The sequence below is a fragment of the Trifolium pratense genome, linkage group LG7 (genome assembly GCF_020283565.1).
Source record: "Trifolium pratense cultivar HEN17-A07 linkage group LG7, ARS_RC_1.1, whole genome shotgun sequence".
Lineage (NCBI taxonomy): Eukaryota > Viridiplantae > Streptophyta > Magnoliopsida > Fabales > Fabaceae > Trifolium > Trifolium pratense.
Genome location: NC_060065.1, coordinates 52,579,742 through 52,600,421, shown reverse-complemented (window position 1 = coordinate 52,600,421; position 20,680 = coordinate 52,579,742). Strand labels below are relative to the sequence as shown.

General features: G+C 31.0%; 2 protein-coding genes across 2 annotated transcripts; both read left to right on the top strand.

Annotated features, from left to right (window-relative positions):
- Positions 1-8,696: 8,696 nt before the first annotated feature.
- Positions 8,697-10,715, top strand: LOC123900007. Its single transcript, XM_045951286.1, has 3 exons — positions 8,697-9,086; positions 9,189-9,377; positions 10,299-10,715. The coding sequence occupies exons 1-3, from the start codon at positions 8,856-8,858 to the stop codon at positions 10,380-10,382; spliced, it is 504 nt and encodes a 167-aa protein (XP_045807242.1). The 5' UTR covers positions 8,697-8,855; the 3' UTR covers positions 10,383-10,715.
- Positions 10,716-16,392: 5,677 nt separating this feature from the next.
- Positions 16,393-18,844, top strand: LOC123899381 (aquaporin PIP2-7). The gene is made up of 4 exons (XM_045950491.1): positions 16,393-16,849; positions 17,448-17,743; positions 17,851-17,991; positions 18,365-18,844. Exons 1-4 carry the CDS (start codon positions 16,537-16,539, stop codon positions 18,476-18,478), a joined length of 864 nt encoding a protein of 287 aa, XP_045806447.1. The 5' UTR covers positions 16,393-16,536; the 3' UTR covers positions 18,479-18,844.
- Positions 18,845-20,680: the final 1,836 nt, after the last annotated feature.

Below are 20,680 nucleotides of genomic sequence, written 5' to 3'. Positions count from 1 at the left end.
TTTGCATATAGACTTGTTGTGTGTGCATTTTTTTTGGAATGGATAAGACCGAGTGATGCAAATTACAGTTATACCCTTCTTTTGATTAGTGATTGAATCAGTCAAACTAATTTACTACTTAGAGAATCATTATTTTTTTAATTCATTATGTTTTTAATGTATTTAATCTATAATATAGACCAAAGACATTAAAAATTTAACGAATTTAAAAAACAAACTTTTCACTCCCTCCGATTCTAATTCTAATTATAAGATAAGACTCACTTTTTAGATACATTAAAAATTTGATGTATCTAGTTTATATTATTAATATTGTTTAGATATATTAAATTCTGAATGTATCTAAAAATGGAAAGATATTTTATAATTATGACTAGAGGGAGTATTATATTAAGCATCAAAGGAAGTAAATTTTTACGGGAGTAGCATAACTTTGACAATTAATATTTTTTAATCGTAGTATAAAAGTAATTATTATAACAAAATATAATATTTTAATATAAGAGCAAAAAAAACAGCATCTTATATGTCCATCGGGCTTTAATTATAAATAAATTTTATTTTTTATATTTATTAAAAAGTTAATGTATTTGATCTATAATTAAGGTCAAATACATTACTCCCTCCATTCCTTTTATTTATTTTTTTTAAGGCAATCTCCGTTCCTTTATTTACCATGATTTCGACATATTAACCTTTGTACTACTATCAAACAATCATAATAAATACACTCTTTTTACCTATATATAAGCGTGCTCATTTTATTAAAAACATGTTATTATTTAAAATTTTTCAAATATATCTTAATTAATATTATTATGTGTCATCCTCGTGAGTATAGTTCAATTAGAAATATTGGATATGATATGCAGATACCAAAATTCAAATATTAATACTATTATTGATTCATCTTAAAAAATAAAATTATGTTCACTATACTGACTTTATCTGGAAAGGCGAATAGACTAGCTTATAGCATTTAGCTTATAAGCTAAAAGCTATGTTTGGTAACAGTTTTTAAAAAAGAGCTTATAACTTATTTTTTAAATGTTATTCAAGTAGCTTATGAGCTTATAGTTTATCATATTTTCTTCCAATTTTATCCCTATCATTTTACTTTAAAAAATTAAATATTAATTAAATAATCTTTTTCATATCATTTCATACTTATAAGCTAGTTCAACCGCTAATTTTACAAAACACTACAAATTCAATCAGCTACCTTATTCACTATAAGCGAATAAACAAACTTATAAAATATACACTATATACTAGTTTATCGGTTATCCATTATTTTTTACCAAACAGAGTCATTACTAAAAAAAAATATCACTATGTATCTTGCAAAAATGAAGATTAACAACATGAATCAATAATGGAATGAAGGGATTGAATGAGGAGGGGAGGGTAGAGTTGGAAAGGTGTGGAATATGGATAATTGTTACGAGGAGATTGGGGGTTGGAAAAAAGTGGTCCACTTGTGTTGTTTATTTAGAGGTTCAAGATGATGACATGTGTGAAGCGGAGGTTTCGTGAGAAAATGAGGGTAAAGGCATGATGGCACGTGAACAAAGTATAGTCACTTGGATCAAGTGCTCTCACATCGCTTTCCATTTTCTGCCAGCTGGATGGATGTCCTCTCAAATGCGACATCCCTATAATTTTCATCTCATCTTTCTATATTATCCTTACTCTTACTAGCGGGCCAGACAGGCGCATTCCGCGCCTGCCTGTGTCTAACTTATGTCCAAAAAAATGTTTTATGTTATGATGAATTTGTTAATAAAAAATTTTTATTGCTAGAAAAATAAGGATATTGTTGGTATTATGAAAAATCGACACCAAAAATATTTGTATTATCTTTTTATATAGTATAGATGTAGTATTAAGTTGATAATCATTCATATATTGGCAACTCATTATGATTTGAATTTATTTTTTATTTTTTTAAATTGATTAGTTAATGAAAGTTGTGAAACTAAGTCAAGGGTAAAATAGGTATATTGAAAAGTTCATCTCAAACTCACCTATCCTTTTTATATATTGTTATAGATAAAGGGAGGGACCCCATCTGCTGCTCCTTATTCATTCTCATATACTCCCTCTTTCATGTTGTAATATACGGGAAACTTCATTTTCTAAATACATTAAAATAAGATCAATTTTAATCATCTAAAAAGTGAACTACTTATTACGTCTCAATTTGATTGACACAGTTGACTGTTTTATGCATGCTGATGCATAACTTTGACGATTAATATTTTTAATTATATAATAGTAAAAATAATAAAAATTTGATATTTTGAAAATACTCATTGAGACGAATCAAACATCTTATATGTTAATATTTATTTATTTTTATTATTAGAAAAATAAGATCAAAGCAACATGTGTAAATAGTGCACAATAGTTAACTGTGTCAATCAAATTGGGATAGACGGAGTATATTAAGAATTAGAGGAAGTAAAAAAAATTCTTAGATAATCACTTACAAAAAAATTACATCAGGTCATACTTACAAAAAAATATTATACTCCATTCGGTTTTATATACGTATAAGAAAAAGTTTATTTTATTTTTTTGATATAATGGAGGACTCAGTCTCAAGAAAGAATTATAGAGCAACTAGCCTGGAAGAGTAAATTTGTCTACATCTAAATAAAGAACATGACGATTTTGAGTTGGACAAGACTCATAAAATATCATAGTATCTCCTAAACCACACTTAATACTCACGAGATATATCAATTCAACAATAAATCTAAAAAATAATTTTTTTCTTCTTATATATAGGACTGGATGAAGTATCATTTAATTATTTTTTAAAATATTTATTTTACTTTTTGTGAATGTGGCCAAATGTAATTTTTTTAATCACGTGACTATTTGAGAATGGACAAAACTTACATGCATTGCTTTAGGTGCATTTCTTATTTTTCCTCTCGCAAAGAGGTATTTTTTTAAATTAAAAAACACAATGCACCTAAAACAATGCATATAAGTTTTGTCCTTTTAAATAAATATATATATATATATATATATATACTCAAGTATCGGTCAAGTTACTTAACTACTCTTGATTTCAAATTTAATCTTGAATTTGAACTAACATTGAGATTTATACTTATAATTTATAAATTTAAATGTTGAAAACTTTAATTAAAGAAATAATACAAACACAAATAAGATACCATAACGTTCTTTTTTTTAATATTAAATAAATAATACACAAATTGTTTTCTCTGATTTTCATGTTTTAATAATGACTTATGTCAAAAAATGTTTTAAGTATGACTCTTGCAATCATATGCAATTCTTTCGCTCTCGTGTATTAAATATGACTATTATAGTTATACACATCAATCACATTACTACATGCATAACACGATTAATATATTAGAATTCATTTTTTTTTTAATGTAATACTTACTATATACATAATTATTCACAGCCGCGACTAACATACGTATGATAGTTTTGTTATCCTAAATTATTTATTTTAATCAATTTGATAAATGTATAATGAAATGATTTCTATGCTTATATGTACTCAATTTATTCGTTCTAAATATAGGGAGCTTCTACGGTACATTTGAATAATTTGAATGTACCGGTACATTAAATTAGTATATTGATAAATTAACAATTATTTTTATGAATTATAAAACTATTAACCGATTATTGTATTTTAGAAATAATAATATAACAAGAAAACACACATTTTCATTGTTTATAAACATTACACTAATTTTTCTAATATTTTTTAAGAAAAAAAATCAATGTTGACTATTATGATGAATAAAATTTCAAAAAATATCGAATTTTATATTTTTGACAGTCTTGATGTGTAATATTTAGTTACTATAATTATTTTAATGATAAAAAAATAATTTTATTGAAAAAGTAGTATTTCATTTACATATTAATTTAATTACCTAATGTACCAGTATATTATGAATTATCATATGTACCATAGAATTTGCCATATACTTTTGATCTTTATTTCAACTTCGAGAAGCAAAATTTATTCATTTTATACTTTATGCATATATTAATAAATCATTTACTAGATTATGCCTTATAGAGTGATAATCTTTTCCTTTATTATTTCTCACAATATTTCTTCTTCTTTTTTACGGCAAATCTCAATCTTTGAAAAAATCACATTCATAGACATAATTATAGGCGACACGACATTACAATGCATGACCTTTTGAACTTTTCAAAAGATTTACAGCGTTTGATGCTAGAAATTTAAAAGTGTCGAATACAAACGGTATAAAAACGTGTTGATTGTCAGAGCATGTTTACTAACCAGGATTCATCGAATCTTCTTCATGGGTGTTATTGCTGAACTGAATCACCAAGATCGGGTTTAACTACATTGTCCTTGGGTGCACCGAGACCCACATGACAGATTACTCACAGAATTGAACATTTACATTTGTTTATCAAAATTATTAAAAGCAATAATATTATAAGAAACATCATCTGTAGAAAAGAACATTAGTAACATTACAATGACAAGAACAAGAACAAGGACACACAAAAAATCACTGTAAGAAAAAGAGAATTATATTGGAATCAGAAAACACTTCTATAACTTCTATCTAATTATTAAAAAAAAACTAAAAAAAATTATTAAAAAAATAAACTATACCAAAAATAACTAGTTACAACAGGCACAAAACTAGTTTAAAAATAAATATAATTATTTATTACTCCCTCCGTCCCAAAATAATTGTCATATTTTACTACTGCACACTTGCCGATACACAATTTTGATAATTAATATATTTAATTGTGTATTATTAAAAATTATGAAAAATTGATATTTTGATAGTACTCATTGAGACAAATCTAACAAATCTCATATGCTAATATTTATAAATTAGTAAAAAAATATGATCAAAGTAGCTTGTATGAATAGTGCATACAGTCAAATTGTGACAATAATTTTGAGACGGAGGGAGTAAAATATATTCAAGTGAAATAAGATTAATAGATTATGTCAGACTCTCAAAAGATATTCACAAACCCAGAATCACACCTTCAAGTTTTTAACATGCCAATCTCAACCTTGGCGGAACCTAGTTCGGTCTAACCAATTTCCAACCCTAAAATGCAAGTTAAAAACCCGACCCAAATGTAAACAGTAATGTATAAAAGGATTTTCGTACTCTCTACCGTCGTTTTCCCAAAACCCTACCGCAACAATGCCGCGAGGTAGGAGCAGCGAGTTCACTCCCTCCCAAAATCGGTCCACCCGCTCTCATCGATTCTGATTCGAAAATGGGGTCCATGCTGTTACTTTGATCTCCAGGGTCATGTTTTGACTGTTTTTAACTGCTCGATCTGAAAATGAAACTGTAATCGAACAACCATTCAAATAACTTAATTTTAGCAGTGCCGATTCATTATGCAACATGTTGAACTATATGATTCAGTTTGGTTTTTAAAATTAAAACATTGCAATCTAGTTTAAGTTGATGTGAGAATAGCTGCCCAATTTTAATTGAATGGTTTGTCAAGAATTTTTGTTTGAAATGTTTTATTTCTCATTCTTGCATCTTTGTGGCATTTTGTTATCTTGAATGGGGCAAGTTTTAGTTGAAGAATTGAAGAGGTATGATAAAATATGCTTGGGATTAGAGTCTTGTATGAAAGTTTCTGTTCATAATAAGACGTGTTTTTGGTTCTGTAAGCCGAAAAGTTAGCGGAAATTGTGCCCCTTATTTTTTTCCTTACCGAAGCAAGCAAAAGTATTATTCCTATATCTCATTTTCCTTACTTTTACTGTCAATAAAAATGATGTGGAGCATAATGGTGTAGATATTTTATTGTTGGATTTTGATATTGGTAATCATGTGGTCGAGGAGTTGGATCCTCTCTTGCACTTGATATTCGGTATTAGAGACGTAAACTAGCTTACTTTAGTAAAGGTTGTAATAGCATAAAATAGTAAGCAATTGCTCTAGTTAGAATAGCATAACTGACCAAAGTAGTTAGTTATGCCAGCCGTAGAAATTAGTTTTGTCCACAAATCCTAGCTCAATTGGCAGAAATGCTGAAATTGCTAGTGTCGGACGTCAGGACTGGGATTCGAACCCCGATCATTCCACTTTGTGTGTGTGAGTTTTCAATGACTTTGCCATTTTGCCTATCAACAAAAAGAAAAAGAAAAAAGAAAATAGTTTTGCCAGCTGTAGGTTACTGACACGACGTATTAAAATGAGAGAAAAGAGAGAAGAGAGAAACTCAATTTTATCTGTTCTGTTTGATTAGTTACAATGGTGTTTATCTCTTACATTTATATTGATAGTCTAGTTACCTGCTATAGCAGTTCAATAACCTACAATTGGCAAAACTAACTTCTACAGCTGGCATAACTAACTCTCCTTCGGTCAGTTATGCTATTTTTAACTAGAGCAATTGTTTACTATTTTATGCTATTACAAACCTTTATTGAACTAAGCTAGTTTACATCTCTAATATTCGACAACCATCTCTTTTTTCTTAATTCAATGGTTGATGATCCACAAAGGAAATAAAGGAACATTTCAGAAGAGAGAAAAATCGAGTAAATAGCTGAGATGAAGGCATGATGAATATGAGAGAAAAGGTTGAAGAGGATCCAGATCCGGGCATTAGGTTGTGTACAGGATTACAAAGCTGGTATGGTGATTGGTGGGTGAGTGTGAATATTAGCATCTAGCTATGCATGATCATGTCCCATGGATGGATTGGTTGCACTGCACTTTATGATCAGATCATCAGACCACTGGTGTGGCTATTTGTTATAAGTGGCCCATAACAATATCCAAATCCAAATTTAGTTATACAAAAACTGTACAAATTCAAGTTTAGCCTCTCTCTATATATTGCTCTTTTTGTACATACCAAACCGAATTTAAAGAAAAAATATAGTTTGGTTTTTCAATGTATCATTATCTTCCTATTTTAAGGCATTTTTTTTTAGTTTTTTTTTTTAAACACTATATTAAGGCATTTTAATCCCCTCGTTCCCATGTTTTCCATATTTAACAATCACATGAAACAAATTCTCTATATTTGTTCTTTATTGTTTGTTTATACTTTATAGAGGCTATTTCCCCATATTTTGCTCTTCTCCTTTTGTTTACAACCGTGGTTTAAACCACTTTACATATGTATATATAGTGCTCTTCATTTATCAATGTTGATTCATTCGATCAATCAATAGTTTTCATCAAATATCTCTCAAAGAAACCTTAAGGTTATTTTTCTAAAGAGTTACACTTTTTTCGTCCGCATTATCTCTCTCTGTGTTTCATTCAAGGACATAGAGAGAGACCGACATAACAATAATAATAAAGCTTCATCAAGCGTCGCACATTCCCTCGTTGAGCTGTATATTCATACAAACAAGCCACAATGGCAAGAGAGCTAAGGTCCGCGATGAAGCCATGGATGGTGGAGGTTGCACCTTCACTGCTGGAGTTCCCTTGGAAACCCTCCAATACTCCTAAGTTAGAGACCATATTCGAAGATGAAGAATGTGAAGAAGATGGTCTTGCTGACTTTTGATTGTTTTATACTTTCATTTGGGCCATCCAAACAAGGCCCAAATGTAGTACCCAATCATATCATGCGTCCATATTTGTAAATGAATAGAGAGACGTTGTTTAAGATAATTATTAGCGACATGTAGGAATTGTTAGAGATTAAATGCAATTATTGATGTCATTTTCTCTGATATGTTTCTACATTACATAGTCGAATTGTAAATATACTTCTATTACTATGAAAATATGAAATAGTGAAACCAAGGAACTTATATATTTGGATTTGCGTTTTGTTTTTGTTTTGAATCAACTAAATGAAATATTATTAACACTGTTTCGAGCACAAGTGAGGAGAAAAAAACTAAGATTGATCTTCTTTTACACATGTTAGCATTTAGAAGAATAAAAATTGCGTACTGATGGAAACCAGATATTCCGTCCGCATTTTCTATTCTAATAATGTGCATATATTTGGGTTAATAATATTGTAAAATAATTTGTCTGACGAGATGTCTGTATTTTTATTTAATAGTTTTTTCATTTAATTCAACGTTTCTTTGTGACTTAATTGTGTTTTTCGAAAGTTAACTAGTCATAAAAATAAACAAATGTATAAATTTAGAATAATCTTTAACTTAAGTCAGCATAATATAAAATACGGATCACACAAACGGATACAGATATCCAGTAATAATAACAACTAGTTATATTATTGAAAACATAAAATTAAATTTTAAAATGCACTACTCCATCCATCCTAAAATGAATGAGCCATTTTTTTTTTGGTATTCGATGAATGAGCCATTTTAACTATATACATTATTCACATATCTTACTTTGATCCTATTTTTTTTGACAATAAATAAAAACAAATATTAGCATATATAAAACGTTGTTGGATTCATCTTGATGAGTATTTTCAAAATATCAAATTTTTATAATTTTTACTAGTAGTGTTATATGAACACCAAAAGACCGGACAAAAATACGACACAACTTTTCTCCACTCACAACAAAATTATCGAGGTGTGCAAAAAATATTAAAAAAAGCATAAAGTGAAACTTTGTTGTATTTTTGTTAGAATATTGTGTTGAAATAACATTTATCTTTTACTATTATACAATTAAAAATATTAATCGTCAAAGTTATGCATTGACACGCGTGACGCACTTAACTAACACACTCGTTACAAGAGGGAGGGAGTAACAAACTTTTATCTCTCTCTCTCTCTCTCCAATTTACGCCGGCTGCGCTTTGTTCTTCCTCAAAACAACTCTCATCTAACAACCTTCCTTCCACCGCGATTTCAGATGAATGGAATAAGACAAAGATTGTTACACACGCTGCGCGTAGATGGCCCATCGGAAGCGTTGAAGAGAAAGTCATTGGAATTGGAGAAGAAGAGGACGATGAGGAAGTCGAAGACAAAGGACCAGTTCATCGTTCCGGTACCGGAATCATTATCCTATCTCGACACCGCCTCCATGCCCATGATCGTCGCTGCCGTTGGCATTGCAATTTTCGCTAAACTCCTTATGATGGTACTATACGTTATTTTCTTTCAATTTCATATTTTGCACATTACCTGTTCGATCATATTACTAACTGAAACTCTTCACTGATGATTTGCAATTTCATGGCAGTATGATGAATCCAGATCCCAAGAGTTGATTGAGCGTGGGATAAAGAATGCTCCACCGGGTCAATATGAGGTTAGAATGCTCTCCCGTGAGGAGTGGGAGAAGGTTCGAGAACTCCCACCTAGAACTCCGTTTGAGTCAAAGTTTTCCCGTCCCAATTCCAGAATCAGAACTGGAGAACCATTGCGTCTGGTATCAATCTCACACTCACTATTTTTATTACTAAATTCACACTAGAGACAATGCTGATGAGCTTTATAAATTTCACACTTTATATTGGAGGCGTGTCCGATAGATAGGTCTCGTGACGAAATGACATTGACACTTGTGATTACATATAATCATCGCTTTTATTTTCTAAAATTTTAACTAGTTTCTGTGTCTGTGTTGTATGTGGTGCTTGTGTCCGTGTTTCATAGCAAATGACCTCTTGATAAGTACACATTCTTTCTTCCCAAATGCATACCTAACATAGTTTCGCTAGACTAATCCCATTGAGTGTCACTCACTATAAATAGGGAGCCGGTAAAATTTGAGAGGAGTTTAATTTTACACATAACTCTACATAATTGGTTCATATTAGTTTTACAATAAACCAAGTTCGCACCTTTCACTTTATACACCTTACATGTTTACATGACTAGTTCTACTCTTACATATTTAAATTACACAAAATTAGCTCCTTTCACTTTATACACCTTTTATACACACACAGGTGAGATTTGCTCAGAATCAGATCATAGGAGTTTTGCATTGGAATTTAATTACAAAGAAAACATTTAGTTTAATATAATGATTACCAATTGGGGAAAAAGTTAAAAGAAGGCTTAACAAAGGAAATAAATTAGTGGTAACAGAAAGAAAAAAGAATCACATGGATGATGGGGTGTGAGAAGAGGTATGTACAATGGAGTGAGCTTGAAGTATATAACATAGTGTAAGGAGAGCAAAGGGATATGAAATCTGTGATGTCACTTTCTCTGCGTATTCTTCTAGTTCTACCTAGTATCCTATCTTCCTCTTCTTCTACATTGTAATTGGTTGCTATTGCTCGTTATTATTAGTGTTATTATTACATTTAGTGGCTGAACTTTCGTCATATGCTTTCTACAGGAAGATTTAAAGGATTGGACAATTGATGTTTTCATGTCTGGTGTTGCCAGAGCTGAAGAGTATGGTAAACGTGATACTAAGTAATGCAACATGTCATAAATTGGAAAACATGTAACCAGATGCAAAATGGTATTTCTTTATGTAACTATGTTCTTGTATGCACTCTTAAAACAATAAAGGATAACTAGTGGTGTACACTTACGTGAGCAGCGCTTTAACATGATAAAGCACTTAAATTAGGCAAGCCCAAGCCAATGTGCAATATCTTAATTTGTAGTTATAGAATTTAAAGTTGGATAGCAGGTTTGACAATTAATACATAAACGTTGTATTTAGTTAGTTTGTACTTACCACTCAAACAATATTGATCAGTTTCTCAACAATAGAAGTAATATCCTTTTAATGTTTGATTTCTTAGCATAGATACGGTAAAACAACCAAAATTTGCATTCCATTATGGGTTTCAACTTTCAATTGTTTTGACAGTGTTATAGTTCCTTTTTATTATATGTATATTGAACCTCAGTCTTCCCTGTTGTAGAGAGGCTGCATAGTTTCAGTATCCCAAGTCTTAATATGAGCTATTTGAACTCATGTGATTTTTGTAACTAGTGTTGATCCTTTTGAGTGACTCATGTGGTTTAGTAATTGAGAAGATTTTGAGAGTTTTATCTGCTGGTTAAGATTAGTATTTGAGTAATTGAGAGGTTTTATTTATCTTCTGATTAAGATTATCTGCTACTGTTAAAATTAGAATTATAATTTGTTTCTTATATGTTTTTGTTTTGTGGTTTGAGTGTAACACTTTATTTGCAATGTATTGTGTTAGAATATCATTAATTAGGTTGTGTTTAAGAGCTGTTCACAAATTAGTGAGCATATTATCATCCTTTAGTTAGCTGCTATGAAGCAGGGACACTGCACGTCGACACCGATAATAACTTGAGAAAATGACACAATTCAAAGTAATTATAAGAATTGGTGTCCAAAACCGACGCATTTCTGCGCTAATCGGTTATGATTTTAGAAATGGATTTCCTGCTGTTACTTTGGTCATGTAGTAGTAGCTTTTAGTAGTTCGATTTGGTTAATATTTTGCAATGTTGTAATACTGTTTTAAAATCAGAACCAGACTTAAAACCGGAGATGCCTTTCAGAGGTCGTGGTTCAACTGTTTTGAAGATTTTGTACCGAGATGATTTATTATGCAACTGGTTGAAGTTGAACTATACGATTTGGTTTGGGTTTTAAACATTGCAATCCAGTTTAACCTGATGTGAGAATTGCTACCCTGTTTTAATCCATTGGTTGAAATTTTCTACTGTGTGATTCTGGTGGTGCAGGAGTCCAATTCCAGGTTCATATGTTCTTCATGTGTTTTTCTTTTCACTGCTATTGCAAGGAACATAGTATGTTATAGTTTCTTTGACAGTTGAAATTTTAAAGCAAGTTTTACATCTATGGCATTTTGTTATGCTGAATCGGTAAGCTTTAGTTGAGGAATTTAAGAGGTATGATGAAATATGCTTGAGATTAGAAAGTCTTGAATTAATTCTGTTCATAAAATGTGTGTTTTTTGTTCTGTTATCTATGTTATGTTCCTTACTGAATCAAGAGTATTATGTTTCTGTTCATAAAATGTGTGTTTTTTTCGAGAGGTCAATTTAGAAGTTGTAAATAATCTTAGATGGGCAAATGTAGAAACTTAAACACTTACTAGTGTAAATGTCAATTGTTAGAATATGAGTTTGAGGGTTGATTTGATGCTCTGAAGAACTCTCTAGTCTATATTTCTTCCCTTGGATATGATTTTATTTATGTACGGTTAAACATCGTCATTACTTAATCTTTAACGCTAGTATACAATGGCGGAGTCAGGACTCTGACTAAGGTGGTGCAGATTTTTTATGGTAGAATTTTTTCGATATAAACATGAATGCTTTGGTTGGTAAAAAAATGAATATTTTGGAAAATATTAAAGAAATAATGAGGGAAATATGAATTAATATTCAATGTAGTATAATAAATTAATAATTAGAATAAAGAAACAATATTGATAAAAAATAAAATAAAGAAACAATAAATAGTTGGAAGGAAGCCTCCAGTCTGGCATGATAATCAATTGTGTGGAGTGTGATATGTGACAGGCTGACTAATAGAATGGGGCCACCTCAATTATTAGACATCAATATGTCTTGTTCTTTATTTTCCACCCACTCTCCTGACATGGACAACAAATATGCCACTCAACCAATCTTCTTTTTTATTTTTACTATTTTAAAACTTGAAATCTTATTATATGGATAGCAAATAAGGAAAAATATTAAGTTACTAACAACTAATTAATTAAAGTGGTACGAGTTTAAGCCTCTCAAGTATAATTAGGAGTTGTGTAAAAAAAAAAAAACATATAATTAGGAGTTTGATTTTTGGCTTATGAGCATAGAAAAATTTAGTTGAAATGACAAAACATTATAAATTCTTCGAGAAGATTAGTCATAGTTAATAACGACGAAAACTTTCTATCTATCTATCTATCTATATTATAATAGCCAAAACATAAAATAAGGACAATTAACCGTTTGTTAGTGACCAAATCTTCGAGTAAGAATGAGAATAGTTTAGACCAATTTACTAAAATCTACGTTCTAGACCGAACTTTTTAAAAATAGAGAAAGTTAATACTTGTTTAGATATCCATTTAGCTAAAGTGTCAAGTTACAAGTTATAAGAAAGTCTTTTAAGCCTATCAGTCTAACTATTTAAGTAAATATGACAATTTTCGACAAACAAAATTTTAGCCTTGTAAAAACTAACTCATAGTCACCACTCTATTTCCACCCTTATCTACAAGACACTGTCACTATAGTCGTTAAACTCAAATTTACTAAATTGACCACTTAAAAAAAAATACTTACATATTCATAATTTTAATATATTTAGTGATTAAGATAATAACAAACTAAATTTCAAATGGACCACCATGAAAATAATAAAGAGTAAGGGGTGGCAAATGAAATGATAATGACAAGAATTCAGAATTGAGATGTCATGTATACTATTGCCGCCCACCCTAAGCATTTGTGGTATAGTCCAGGTTCTCATTTTTTTTCAAATATCATGTGCATAAACAGCATAATACTACAATAATTTGTCAAATGAAATTTTCAAATTTCAAACATAATAATCAATAATGCAATAATATGGTTAAAAAAGCACCACGTGTGACACACTTGTAGGCCAATTTTATGTTGAATGAGAATTTTTTGTTTGCATGTGTAAGATGAGAATGACCCTTTCATGGTCGGTGTAGTTTTTAATTAAACGTTACAATTTTTGATTTCATTAGCTTATCTTTGTGGTTTAGATGATCTTGTATACTTATTGCTCATTCTGACTAAGACTGCCACTGTTTCTTCATCATGGATTAATCATGTCATTATCCAATAATTCCTTCCAATTTTTAACCTAAAATATAGTTTTTGAAGCTGAATTAGACTCGACTCAATTTAGATTTGTTAGATAGTTTATTATTGGATTATCTTCTGAGTATGTGTTATTTGTTAAGATTGTATCACATGAATCACATTTCAAATGTCTTTGTTTCTGACTAATCGTTAAATTGGGAGAGATTCTATTTAAAGTCTTTCATAAAATAATAATATGATTTAAACAATGGTTATCGAACCGTATGTGTTACACTTCATATGTCTTATCATGATTTAGATATAAGGTGTTAAAGGTCTCATATTAAGAATTCAAATTATCTTCAGAAAGTAAAACCCCAACACTCAGAAAATCAGTATATGTTAATCGTTAGACAAAAGTCATGCAATTTCAATTTTATTATAAATTGTTTTTTTGTTAAACAAACCTTAAAAAACTAGCCGATCTCAAACCACTAACTACGATGTATTGACTATTTGAATGGAAAATTCTTATTAGCCGAAGAAGACCCTGGCCAATCACGTGGCCTGCTTGACGAATGTCAGCAACGGAGACATTGTAAATTGGTCTGCAGGCATCGTGATAAGTCATCTATCCTAGTACAGGTGCTGCGATAACCTTTACCAACCGCGAACGATTGAGAGTAGATACATAATGATGATTATTAAGTGGTCTACATCACTTACCTTGTGAGACAAGTTTATGGAATTGAAATAAGATAAAAACCATTGATCAATAAAACAACAGAAAATTACACAAAAACTCTGAATATTCCTGCTTTAATGGTCTACTTTTCTTCTTTTTGTACGTGTATGGTGGATTGAAGTACAAATATTGAAACAAGAAGCTGAAAATAATCATTAACTTATTGATACAATATTTTTTTCCCATAAAAAATAAGTATTTGATAATAATTTAGGTGTGTCCAGATAAGTTCATCTGGCAAGCCAGCCTTTGTCATCCAACAAAAGTGACAACTACTTCTCCTCTTATTTTATTCACATCAAACAATTACTTAATAACCAAAACAATGATTGATACTATTCTTTGATTATTAGTACTATAATATATTCAGCATATATCCTTCTACCTTCATGTTTTTTTTATACCTGCAATTCTTATATGCTAATCATTTCTTAGCCACTAACATGGATAATGCTTGAAAATTCTAGTACCTAATATATAGTCATATTTATTTTCCAAATGTTAGTACATATCAAATGCATTAAATATAAACTCGCATCAATTGCGTAAAAAGCAAAACAAAGGGCTTGACCCACAAAGATAAGAGCACCAAGATAAGATATAGTACTATATATTTTTTGAATTTAATTTTTGTATATATACACAATAAAATTATTTTCCATATATATCCAATTAAATCATGACATAAACATTTGAGACTATATTTTAGAAACAAACCTATAATAAAAATACACGTATAAATATTATTGTGTGTAATTTTATTTCGTTTGTAGATGAAGTGATAAATAAAATTTAAAATTCACATATAATTATGAGATTACGAGTTTAATCTGGGGCAAATATTTTTAACCTAATAATACCAACTTGTTGATTGAGCTAGAATTTAACAATAACAATAAAATATAAATTTAATTGTAGTTTTTAGAAAGATTAATTTTGCTTCCGGCAAGAGTTAGCGGCACAATTGGTCGCCTATTATTATTTTTTTTGATAAAATGTTTTAGTGTGGGGGGATGATGGCCCGGTTCAAGGCAGAGAAGATCTTATGATAATTAGAGAGCATTTACAAAGATAATTATATTTACCTCCTCCAAGAACACTAGTGGAGCTCAAACCCGAGACATCTCGGATCCTAGACCTATCTTTTTACCACTAAACCAAACTTTTGAAGTTACTCGTCTATTTTTTTTTGTTGTCAAAGTAGTCTAATGACTAAGAATTTCACCCTTAAGGTAGATAAGTGATGTGACTGTGTTCGAACCCCGACCCCCTACATATATAATGCAGTGTGACAGTGTCCTACCAACTGAGCTAAGCTCACATACGTCTATTTTTTATTCATATGTAATTATTTTAAAAAATATAGCAACATTATATTTCATTGTCACCATATTTTTTATTCACTAGACAGTAAAATCAATTTAAACTTAGGATATGTGGCCATTTTATCATAAAATCACTTTCTTTCCTCAATTATTATTACACTAGTATTTTTATTTTTTGAAAAAATAAAACAAAGGGATGGCTCCAAAAAAGAAGGATTTAAGAGTCGTTGGGTCGGGTAGTAGCCGCAGAGTGGGTAGGACCTTGCAAGCGAAATCAAGCTAATAAAGTCGGCAAAAAAAAAAATAACGTTACTAATAATGTCATTGTTTACTATACAATAAAATAAAAATAATGGCATGTCACTATTCATAATACATAGATACATACAAATTTATATATCAATCATTAATTGGTTCAGTGATAACTGACGCTGAACTTAATAGAAATGACCACAGTTCGATCACCGCAACTGCGACCGCGAGGGGTTTGAAATCACTTGATGTCAGAGTTGACTCCGAACCAGATTAAACTATGCTGAAAAGCCAAAAAAAAAAATTATATAAAAAATTAAAAAAACATACAAACAAAAAAATTTCATAATTAAAAATTAATTTGATAGCCACATTGATTCCATAAATACCATGTTTCTACCCAACACTTTACTACACATCAATTAAGTGTTACCTAAAGACACTCACTCACTACCACATATTCATATTCCACACAAAATCTCTTAGCACAAAGAGAGAAAAAAAACAACATGGGAAAAGATGTTGAGGTTCAAGAACAAGGTGCTGAATTTTCAGCTAAGGATTATCAAGATCCACCACCAGCACCTTTGTTTGATTTAGATGAATTTACAAAGTGGTCTTTGTATAGAGCTGTGATAGCTGAATTTGTAGCAACACTTCTCTTTCTTTATATCACTGTTTTAACCATTATTGGTTATAGTAGACAAAGTGATACTACTATCAAAGGTAATACTGAATGTGATGGTGTTGGTGTTTTGGGTATTGCTTGGGCTTTTGGTGGTATGATCTTTATTCTTGTTTACTGCACCGCCGGTATCTCAGGTATCGTATTTTTCTCGATCTCTTTGAATTTTAGTTGAATGTCGTTTAAAGTTAATTACAAGTTAGTTATAATTAGTTGAAATTGAATTATGATTATAACGAGTGCAGAATACATTTTATATAGTGATTTTAACTAAATTCACTGATAATATCCGGTTTCGAAACTATTTCAAACAATATTCAAGTAATTCTAGCGTTTATGTTTGATTTGTTAATTAATGATTTACACTATGATTAATTTGACTCGTTTATAGTAACTACTTTACAATCGAGTTGTTCACTTTAGAATAGTCGACTACTTATCTTTAGTACTATTTTCTGTATATTACATATAATGTCTATGTCAACTGAGCTATGTTCACGAGGACATCTCTAGTACTATTTTAGTGTAATTTGGTTTCCACCGTTTTTCGGTCTTTACTATTTGTATTACTTAAAAAAGAAAATTAATTAACTAAAAAAATGTTCAATTGGAAACATATTGTTGGTTACATAAATCAATCAAAATTGAACTTCTTGTTAAAAAATGTTTGTGTATGTATGTATATTTGTAATTGAAGTTAATTAGTACTAATTTGGTAACATTAATTGATTGTAGGAGGACACATAAATCCTGCTGTGACCTTTGGGCTATTTGTGGGACGCAAGGTGTCTTTAATAAGGGCAATACTATACATAATTGCACAATGTTTAGGTGCAATTTGTGGTGCTGGACTTGCAAAGGGTTTCCAAACATCATACTACAACAGGTACAAAGGAGGTGTTAATTTGGTTTCTGAGGGTTATAGCAAAGGCACTGCTTTAGGTGCTGAGATTATTGGTACCTTTGTTTTGGTCTACACTGTTTTCTCTGCCACTGACCCTAAGAGAAGTGCTAGGGATTCTCATGTTCCTGTAAGTATTAAATTAGTTAATCACCTTTTTTGGGTTTAATTTTCTTAATATGTCAATTATGGTTGTTTTAGTGAAGTTAATCTAATTTGAAATAATTAATTTAACAGGTTTTGGCACCACTTCCCATTGGATTTGCTGTGTTCATGGTTCACTTGGCAACAATCCCCGTTACCGGCACCGGCATTAACCCCGCTAGGAGTTTCGGACCAGCCGTTATCTTCAACAACGACAAAGCCTGGGATGATCAGGTAAATTAAATTAAATATTAAATTTATTACATATATAAGATTTTTTCGTCGTGATCAAACACAATTAATGCGGCCACATTGGACATGGTCCGCATTGACATACAAATTTATAATGCCGCGATACACTCTGATTGTCGCGAAAATTTTTCAAACCCTATTTTGTTTGTTTGTTTTGGTTTTCACCATTTTTATTCGGCCCGCTGAACTGCCTAATTTGGTTCCATCTCCCTCCAATTAAAGTCGCAGGGGATCGAACTGTAGTTTTCCCTACCAAATCCAGCGTCAATCAACATTAGACAACTAACGATTGATTTATATATGGTTGAGAGTGTTATGATTAGTTTTGTTGATTGTTTTTTTTGATGTTTTTCAGTGGATTTATTGGGTTGGACCATTTATTGGTGCTGCAGTTGCTGCAATCTACCACCAATACATTCTAAGAGGTTCAGCAATTAAGGCTCTTGGATCCTTTAGGAGCAATGCTTAATGAATGAACATGTTTGGTCTCAATTATTATTATGAGTTGTTGTTGTTGGTTCTTTTAAGAATAACAGTACCATATTGAGTAGTTAATTGAAGTCTGTCTACTGGTCCCTCATCAAGCATTGTCTTCTTGCTTTCAATCCCATGTTCTTGATGGGCCTATATGGTTTTCAATTTGGATTTGGATAAAGAAGCCAAAATTGTATGGGGTCCTCAAAATTGTAGATAAGCATGCTTGTGTTTATTTAAAGGGTGTATTTGTATCCCTTCCTTTTATTTATCTTGTCCTCTTTAATTTAATTTGTCATCCAAGAACTCTTCATGTATTAATCATGTTTAATTTATGTGATATATCATGGTCTTTTAATCACATTTTTCATTTTGTTTTTGTTCTTCTTGTTTCTCTAAGTGTTGTGTTTCAATTCAATCATCTTATCCTTCCAATTCCAAAATTTGGTTATTAGTCCTTTTTTGTTTGTGTTTCTAAAATTCTGTTGTTTTGTAATTGTTCAAAACCTAGTTTAGAAGTTAGTTTCATTTCAAGTTAGTTGGTTGTAACTAACTTGTTAGTTAGTAGTTGGTTAGTTGGTTACTTGTCTATCAAGTTAACCACCTATCTTTGTTTTCTATAAGTAGGAGTTAGAATAAAGTGTAGAATAACTTCTTGTATTCCATTCAACAAATAACTAATCAATAAGAATCTCTTTTCTTTCTCCTAAATCTCCTTCCTCTTCTTCAATAACACAAAGTGTGTGCTTGTTCTCCAACAAATTGGTATCTAGAGCCTTTTGGTTCATTGTGTAGCATCACAAGATTCAGGTTCTTGGGTAAGATTGTCAACATTCAGAGGCAATGGCAAGTGGCAATGGTGGTTTACCCAATAATCTTCCAATTCTTGATGGAAAGAATTGGGAACGATGGAACAAGCAAATGAAATCTTTGTTTGGATTTCAAGATACACTAGATGTGGTGATTAATGGTGTTGCAGCATTACCTGCAAATGCAAATGCAGAGGCAAGAAACAATCACAAAGATTTGAAGAAGAAAGATTGCAAGGCAATGTATGCAATTCAGGCTGCACTGAATTCAGCAAATTTTGATAAGATCTCTCATGCTGAAACATCCAAAGAAGCATGGGATATCTTGGTGAAGTATTATGATGGTGGAGAAAAGGTGAAAGCTGTGAAACTACAATCACTAAGGAGGCAGTATGAATTACTGCAAATGGACAACAATGAATCGATTGGATCTTATGCATCAAAGGTTCAAGCACTGATTCACACCATGAAGAGTTGTGGTGAAGAAATCTCTGAGAAGATGATTGTTGAAAAGGTAATGAGAACCTTAACCCCTAATTTTGATCATGTTATTGTTGCTATCCAAGAAGCTGGTAAAGTAGCAGACATGAAATTGGAAGATTTGGTTGGTTCTTTAGAAGCACATGAATTGATGATTAATGAGAGAAAGGGTGTACAAGAATCTGTGGAAGCGTTGAAAGCTCAAACATTCAAGAAGAATGATGGCTACAAAGGAAAGAATAAGTCCAAGAATGCTTCACAAAACCAGCAGAAGTTTGATGAAAAATCTGAATCCTTCAAGAAAGGAGGAGGAACATCAAATTCAAATCCAAAGAAAAAGGATAAAAGTCACATTCAATGTTACAATTGCCAGAAGTGGGGTCATTATGCATCTGAATGTAGATCAAAGAAAGCAAAAGACAGTGATGATGAAGCAAACTTGGTGGAAGAAAACTCAGTTGAAGGTAAAGGTGCTGTAACCTTCATGGCTGCTATGTCAGAAGATAAAATTGCTAGTGGAGCATGGTACTTGGACACAGGGTGTTCCAATCATATGACTGGTCATAAAAACTGGCTGATCAAATTTGATGACACAAAGAAAAGCAAAGTGAAACTAGCAGATGGTAGGTCCATACAAGCAGAAGGCACTGGGAACATGGTAATCAAAAGAAAGAATGGTAGTTCTGCCATAGTTGAAAATATCTTGTTTGTACCAGGTATGGATTGTAACTTGCTTAGTGTTGGTCAATTAATAGAGAAAGGCTTCTCAGTTAGTATAAAGAATGAAAACTTTGAACTCTATGATCCTGCAAACATGTTAGTATTGAGGTCACCTTTGGCTAAGAATAGAACTTTCAAAACTGTGATCAACAATGCTACAGTAGAATGCATGAAAGCTGTGTCAGAAG

Coding starts and splice junctions, on each gene's coding strand:
- LOC123900007 (XM_045951286.1), top strand. CDS start 8,856: ATGAATGGAATAAGACAAAGATTGTTACACACGCTGCGCGTAGATGGC. Junction 9,087..9,188: donor TCGCTAAACTCCTTATGATG/GTACTATACGTT, acceptor ATTTCATGGCAG/TATGATGAATCCAGATCCCA. Junction 9,378..10,298: donor CTGGAGAACCATTGCGTCTG/GTATCAATCTCA, acceptor TGCTTTCTACAG/GAAGATTTAAAGGATTGGAC.
- LOC123899381 (XM_045950491.1), top strand. CDS start 16,537: ATGGGAAAAGATGTTGAGGTTCAAGAACAAGGTGCTGAATTTTCAGCT. Junction 16,850..17,447: donor CTGCACCGCCGGTATCTCAG/GTATCGTATTTT, acceptor AATTGATTGTAG/GAGGACACATAAATCCTGCT. Junction 17,992..18,364: donor ACAAAGCCTGGGATGATCAG/GTAAATTAAATT, acceptor GATGTTTTTCAG/TGGATTTATTGGGTTGGACC.